We start from the raw sequence: 6,922 nt of genomic DNA, 5'->3' as shown, positions 1-6,922 counted from the left end.
GATTTTCATGAGTGTCAAATTGACAATTAAAAAAAAAAACAAATGTGGAATAGTCAGTTTAATCATAATGGTTTAATCATAAATAAACAATTAAAAAGTCAAATCATAATGCTAAAAATAAAGCAAGTAGCTACCTACATTTTCTCAGAAGTAGAAGTAGTGGATGAGCTTGACGTTTCTGCAGTAGTTGTAGATCTAGAAGGAGCGGGTGAGTGGTCCATTGGAACGATATTCTATCAGTGCCAATACAAAAAATGTTTGATTTTACAAATAGTTTCTGGCTGCCTCCTTCAAATACATGTGCTTGTCTGTGGGAAGTGGCGCGGTGTATTACCTATTGGATTACCTCTCGAATCCAAAAGCTTTGTTTCAGTTCCAGTCCCCGTTCAGAACCAATATATTTAATTCCGCGTAGTATCTTGTTCGGGAAAAAAAACATTTAGTAGTAGGTAATCAAATACACTAAATTACAGACCATAATTTAACAATTCATTTTTTAATTCAAGATATCAAAAGCTCAATTAACTAGCAATTGGCCTTAAAAATATGCAAAATGATTTAAAATATTAAGATTACGTTTCAAAATACTTCTTTAAAAGTGTTTGTTACCTAAAAGTCAAAAAGATTTATAGTCTGTTGTTTATACGTATTACTACAAAAAAATTGGCGCACTTTTTCACACGGATGAAACCGCTGACATTTAAGCACAGCGGTCTTGTAGGTTAAAATTTGTGGTATTGCAAGAAGGAAATTCATTATCTGGGATTAATGAAAAAGAAGATTACTTCAATATTTCATCATATCATCTTTACCTAACGGGATTTGAAAGACTTCGGAACCAATATTGCATCGATTTTATGTGTTCTGGTGGTTATTGCTTGAGAAAAGGGGAGTATTTTTTGTTTCACTTTTTATGGCATTGGCTTGAGGCTTAACATATTAACCTGCCTGAGTGCAAAAGTCAAACACCCCAAATACTAGGCCTTAGTCTCCCTGGACTAAAAGACCAGATTGAAAAGTGTGAAATTCACATTTCTAGTCCTTTCTAACTTTCAACCTCTTTGGAGTGAACATCAATTATTTTTTCAGAAAATTTCTTTTATACTGGACTACTTACTTCTTTGACTCACACATTTCTTATCCTATAGTAAGTGAAATTAGGAAATCGATTATCATTATAATGTTTGCTCCTGTCAGACTTTATACAAATTTAAAAGTTGAAGATTGTGAATTGTTTTTGCCAGACCGTAGGAAAAAACAGTAGAAAAGTGCCCTTTTTGGTCTCTTGTAGACACAGCCCTGCCTATAATTTTGCTTGAAAATTTTACCTCCAAAATTTTGAACAATTCTGATGCAGAATTTTTTCTTTGTAGGTCAACATGTCTGATGCAGAACTTTTTGGAGCTCAAGAAAACTCTCTAGGCAGCCTGGACGACATTGTCAATCCAACTGATGCCGATGACGAGTCTCAAAATCCAAACTGTTCAAAGAAAAAACTAAAGAAGCGCTCTTCCATTGTATCATCATGTTCAAAAAACGATAAGCAACAAGATCCCAAAAGCACACCATTACGTTGTTCAAAACATTTAAAAAAACGAGATCCAGCAAGCACACCTACTTCAAAAAGAAGTAAATGTAAGATGTTAATTATTGTTAAATTTTTGAAACTTCTATTTTGACACTTTCAGTCTGAAGCTTGTAGGTATATGACAGTCAGGAGTAATACCTTAAACAAGGCGTATACCTTGTTCAAGTAAGAATTCCATATTTCTATTGTACGATACTTCCTATTTAGGCACTCTCTCTTCTATACCATTGGAAAGAGCACAAGAAACTGAATTGCCATGGTGATTTTTAGTAAATTCCACAGCCGGAATTGATCACAATCTTAAAACAACCTTAAAGTCCAGTCTACATGAAACGAAATCAGCTTTTTTAAAGGGTGTAGAAAGAGCTTTACACAAAAAATACAAAACAATTTAAAATGGTACCTGACGACTGTAGATTTTGATAATTTTTTCACTACTTGGTCAATCAAAGACTCCTCTTTCCTATTTGCTAAAATTCAATATGCCCTTTTTCCTATAACACATTAAAATCGATGTTTTTTCAGGAAATCTTTAAAAATACCCTTACTTAAACAAGGTATATGCTTGTACCTTGTTTAAGGTACCTCCTAAACAAGTTATACACCGTGTTTAAGGTATTACTCCTGACTGTATGAAATGAATTTAAAATATAAATAAAAAATAGATGAAATTAATTAAAGGAGATCACTCAAACGCCTCATATCTAAAGGAAGAACCATAATTTTTTTGTACAAAGGAGGTGTGTTTCAAGAGGCCATCTACTTAGTCTGTACGCAATAAGGGAGATGAGTGTCAGCTGAAAGCTGACCTGCTTATTGGTGTAGTACTTCTCTAAACTATTTTAGTTTTCCCTTTTTGTCAACAATCATCACAATTATTGTCCAAACAATATCCCAGCTTGCCGTTATACATGCCTCTTTCATTTTTTTAAGCTCCTCCTATCATTGCTGAGCGACCAATTGTAGTTGAACATACAGGAGATACACCAACACAAGAATGGTCAACAACAGGAATAGCATGTGAGTAATGGTAGTTAATTAAGGGTAGAAGGGATCTTAGAGCAGGGGAAGAGCCTATTTAATAATCACCAATCAATGGGGAAAATGCCTTACAAAAGGAGGAATATTTTATTATTATATTTGTGTTGAATAAGTTGAATAATGTGCAAGTTATTTTGTTACAAGTTGAAACCTTTCTGAAAACAATTGTGATAAAACTTATTATTTGGAAAATTATTATAATTAAAGTATAACTTGGGCCATTACATTATGCCAAATTAGACATGAAGGCTCTTAAAATATAGAGTTTTTCTTGGGGTGACTTCACTTTGCGAAACATATTCATGGAGGGTGTACACTATGAGTGGTTAAGTGATTTTCCAAATAAAGAGGTCCCTCTTGATTGAGAGAAAACTTTATAGATACTCCTTTCTCCTATAAAATGATTCACCTTCCCTGATTATCAACTTGTTGTTTTGTTTTCTTAGGTTTCAACGACTATGACATTGATAGAATCAATACTAGGCAGATAAAACTTATGAAGCGCATAGAAGCCATGGAAGAGAACGACGAAAGTTTGGAAAAGAAGTTGGAAAGGATGGAGAGGAAATATGAAAGGATGGAGGAGAAATTGTCGAATATGGAAGAAGAAGTTGAGGAAATGAAACAGTCAAGAAAAAAGAAAAAAGTTGAAGTCCGAAAAATGACCAAAGTATGGAAAAGTTTATTTTATAAATGAATTTTCTTTGCCCAGCCAGATTTACCAAAATTACATATTAAAAGGCAATAAAAACTATAATGGTTATGAGCTAGTATAGCTTTGGATGCTTATTTGCTGAATGGAGAGAACATCCCCTAGTTTTATTTTGTGGTCTTATGGGCTGCACATCTATCTATTTCTTAGGTGGCACAAAGCGCAAGCCCATACATAAAGTACTTACTTTTAAGTCTGTTTCATTTTCAAAAAACTGTAGCAGTAAAACTACAACACTTGATTTTTTAGACAAATGTGAAAAGCTGCTATCTAGAAATGGTGGATAAAGGAAAACAATTTGATTTGAAAGCAGGGTAAGGCAGTCTTCAAGTCAATAGTAACATCATAAACCGACTAAAAGAATGAGTTACAAAACTTTATTTTTGAAAATCAAAGTTGTGACTCATTCTTTTTAAATATCATCAAAACTTATCAAACTGGTTTTATATGATAACAGTTCATTGAGTTTGATAAATAACTTTCATCAAATTCCCTCAATTTTTCAAAGTCATATCAGTTCCATTAATTGTGATTAAAGCATAAGGTGTAAGGGACTTTACCCAGACACCAAGTAGTTTGATAAAGCTTGACTAAAATGATTTCAGCATTTGGAACATTTATACACTCAGGTGCATTTATGGAATCTAAAACTTTGCTTTATGTTAGTAAAACATAAAAATGATTTTTCTAGTGTGCATAGTGGATCAAACAAAGGTTTGGTGGAGCAATTGAAGTTGGACTTGTATGGGCTTGATACTTCGTTGACCGAAGAAGAAGCTGACAGTAAGTGCTTTAAATACATGTATGTTCAACTTTAAATTTTGACCATTGGAATGGTTCTTGCGTTATTGTGAAGAATGTGTTTCAACTTTTGTAAATTCTTCAAATTTGCTAGGAGGAAGCCTTCTTTCTTTCTCTGTGTCACTTGATGGATGTAGGATATTACAATTTTCAGACATCCCCTACCCGCGACAAGCAACCCCTAAGTTTAACCCCCAGATAAGTAATATATGTTCCTAAGATGTATGGGCATTCTCTAGAAGAGGCTATTGATGAACTTAATGTGATAAAATTTCAATTCTCAAGGCTCTGACTGAACCTTTTATCCTTGTCTATTTTCTCAAATGTCATAAAATAATTTTTTCTCGTCTCTTTCAGCTGCCATTGCCACTTACTACAATTCTGTCAAATATTATCAGCCAAAGAAGAATGACGAGAGCAGGAATACAGCCAAACTTAATGGGAGAAAGAGAGAGGTAAATGATATGTTTTTGCAAAAAAAAATCAGATAAGCAGAACTTGGTGAATTATCATTTAGTTTTAATAACCTTTTCATGGTGTCCTTCAGTGTGCCCATCCATACTTGCAATGAATATTTTTCCTTCTCCCCTTTAGTTTTCCCCATCCTGGTCAATAATTTTGTTGCCTCAAAATGCCTTTAATTTTGGATTCTTACTTAAAAATTGCCAGTTTTTCCTTTTTGCGATTAATTCACATATATGGCAGCAAGAACACACATATATGTCACCCAAAACAAGTTTGTCCCCTTATTATTTAGATGATATGCAAAATCCTTTTACCCCTTTAAATTCCCACACCTGGCTCCAGAAAAAATTGTCACCCTCTATACTTGATGTTTTTTTCAAATCCATCTAGAGGATTAATTTTTCCAAACATCAGTGCAGTATTTAGAGGGTATTTAGAAAGACCAGAGCAGAACTGCATGACAGGGAATCAAAAGTGACGGTGCATTTTAAACAATTTATTCTCCTTTTCAGAAATTGAACAAACGCAAGAAGGCATTAGAAGATGGACCTTTCAAAGATGCTGATAGGGCTACAGCACTCAAAGTCCTTATTATGGACTTCATGTCGTCTGAAGAGGATGAACTGGACGGTAGTTTTAGTGTGCGACCTTTAAGATGGAGATCAACGATGTGTGATGATATGTTTGAACGGTTGGACCAGAAAACGAAAGACAAAATGTCAGCCAATTCTAGACGGCAAACAGTATCGCGAAAAATTGGACTGATTAGCGGAAGAGGAATGCCTAGAAAGCTCCCAGACAAGACCGAATGGGCAGTACGTAAAAGTCAATGATATATTTTATTGTTTTTTTGTGATCTTTATGAAAGTTAAAAAAAAACTTTAAACATCTTGTATATACCAGATAATGTATATACTTTGCATATTTCTCTAGACTAAAACTGAAATTTTTTTACTATATAGACATTATTTTCATTTTAGTACAAGTTGCTATATTTTATTAAACCATTTATACATAATTTTTTATTTTTGTGATAGCATTTTTGACGGGCCATCTTCATTGTTTGAAAAAAGATACATTTAAAACTGATTAAAAGTTTGTTTAATTTTTTCTACTTGAAGATTCTTATTTACCAGGCAAATTTTAGGTCTTCTACTTTCATACTGAAACTTATTTTGAAAGATGACCTTTTTGTAACTTTTTCAAGTTTGTGAAAGTCACATTTTAATGCTCTGTGAACGCAACAAAAGATTAATTTTAAAACTTAAAAAAGACCAGGAAATTTGAAGTTTCAAAGTCTGGGAATTTAGCGAATGTCACATAGTGGCGTTTCCAAATTTGGAAAATTTGACATTTCCATTCCCCAAGAATCCCAAAAAAGATGAATTTTAAAACATAAGAAAGATCAGGAAATTTGACATTTCAAAGTCTGGGAATTTAGCAAATGTCACATAGTGGCGTTTCCAAATTTGGAAAATTTGACATTTCCATTCCCCAAGAATCCCAAAAAAGATGAATTTTAAAACATAAAAAAGATCAGGAAATTTGACATTTCAAAGTCTGGGAATTTAGCGAATGTCACATAGTGGCGTTTCCAAATTTGGAAAATTTGAAATTTCCGTACCTTCAAAAATACCAAAAAATGTGGAATTTCCAGACATTTTTTGGTCTTTTTTGGTATTTCCAATGAACTGGAAATTTCGGTTTTCACCCAGTGCACATTGTGTTATATAAGTAAGGAAAAGTAACTGGAAAGTGATGCTGCTAAATCTTGTGTGGGCAAAAAATGGGACTATTCGAATACACTGGCTTTAGTTACAGTTTTTAATATCAATATGTAGAAATCGACTAAATTACATGATCCAAATGTGTTTGAAGTTTTTCAAGTTTAAATTGATTGACGGGTTTTTTAATTGTTGTACCAATTATTCGGATAAAGTCCCATTTTTTGCCCACTCAGTATTTTTAAACAAAAGAATTGGCTACATTTTTCTGAGCACACGTAGATTCTTTTTCAGCTGTTATTTACAGAATTTTGCTTTAACTTGTGCTACTCTCCTGATGTTACATCAAGCCACTTAGCGTAACCACCAGCAAAGAAAAAATATTTGAGTGCAATTGAAATTGTTCCAAAATTTGAAGCAGCCTTTCTCTTCTTCCGTGTCTTTAAGCATGAACTGTTCTATGCAAATTTTATCCTCGGGTGACACAAAATAAAAGTCTCTTTTGTCAGAACAGGGAAACAATTTTTGATTGTAGCAAGAGTTAAAGTTTTAAATATAATAGTTAAAATAGTACTTTGCATGCCTTTATTT

The 6,922-nt window shown here is 33.2% G+C and overlaps 1 protein-coding gene across 1 annotated transcript; it reads left to right on the top strand.

Moving 5' to 3' along the window:
• The first annotated feature begins 682 nt into the window (after positions 1-682).
• Positions 683-5,695, top strand: LOC136817618 (transcriptional regulator ATRX homolog). Its single transcript, XM_067073941.1, has 7 exons — positions 683-1,635; positions 2,522-2,608; positions 3,076-3,299; positions 3,591-3,655; positions 4,033-4,124; positions 4,500-4,597; positions 5,120-5,695. Exons 1-7 carry the CDS (start codon positions 1,380-1,382, stop codon positions 5,438-5,440), a joined length of 1,143 nt encoding a protein of 380 aa, XP_066930042.1. The 5' UTR covers positions 683-1,379; the 3' UTR covers positions 5,441-5,695.
• Positions 5,696-6,922: the final 1,227 nt, after the last annotated feature.

The sequence above is a fragment of the Clytia hemisphaerica genome, unplaced genomic scaffold (assembly GCF_902728285.1).
Source record: "Clytia hemisphaerica strain Z4C2 unplaced genomic scaffold, Clytia hemisphaerica genome assembly, whole genome shotgun sequence".
In the NCBI taxonomy this organism is placed as follows: Eukaryota; Metazoa; Cnidaria; class Hydrozoa; order Leptothecata; family Clytiidae; genus Clytia; species Clytia hemisphaerica.
The sequence above is the reverse complement of the archived record's forward strand: the minus strand, read 5'-3'. Positions and strand labels throughout refer to the sequence as shown.

Bases quoted from the DNA above. Each gene is read 5' to 3' on its own strand.
- LOC136817618 (XM_067073941.1), top strand. From the start codon at position 1,380: ATGTCTGATGCAGAACTTTTTGGAGCTCAAGAAAACTCTCTAGGCAGC. The intron at 3,300-3,590 runs GTATGGAAAAGT...TTGATTTTTTAG, and splicing joins AAGTCCGAAAAATGACCAAA to ACAAATGTGAAAAGCTGCTA. The intron at 4,598-5,119 runs GTAAATGATATG...TCTCCTTTTCAG, and splicing joins TTAATGGGAGAAAGAGAGAG to AAATTGAACAAACGCAAGAA.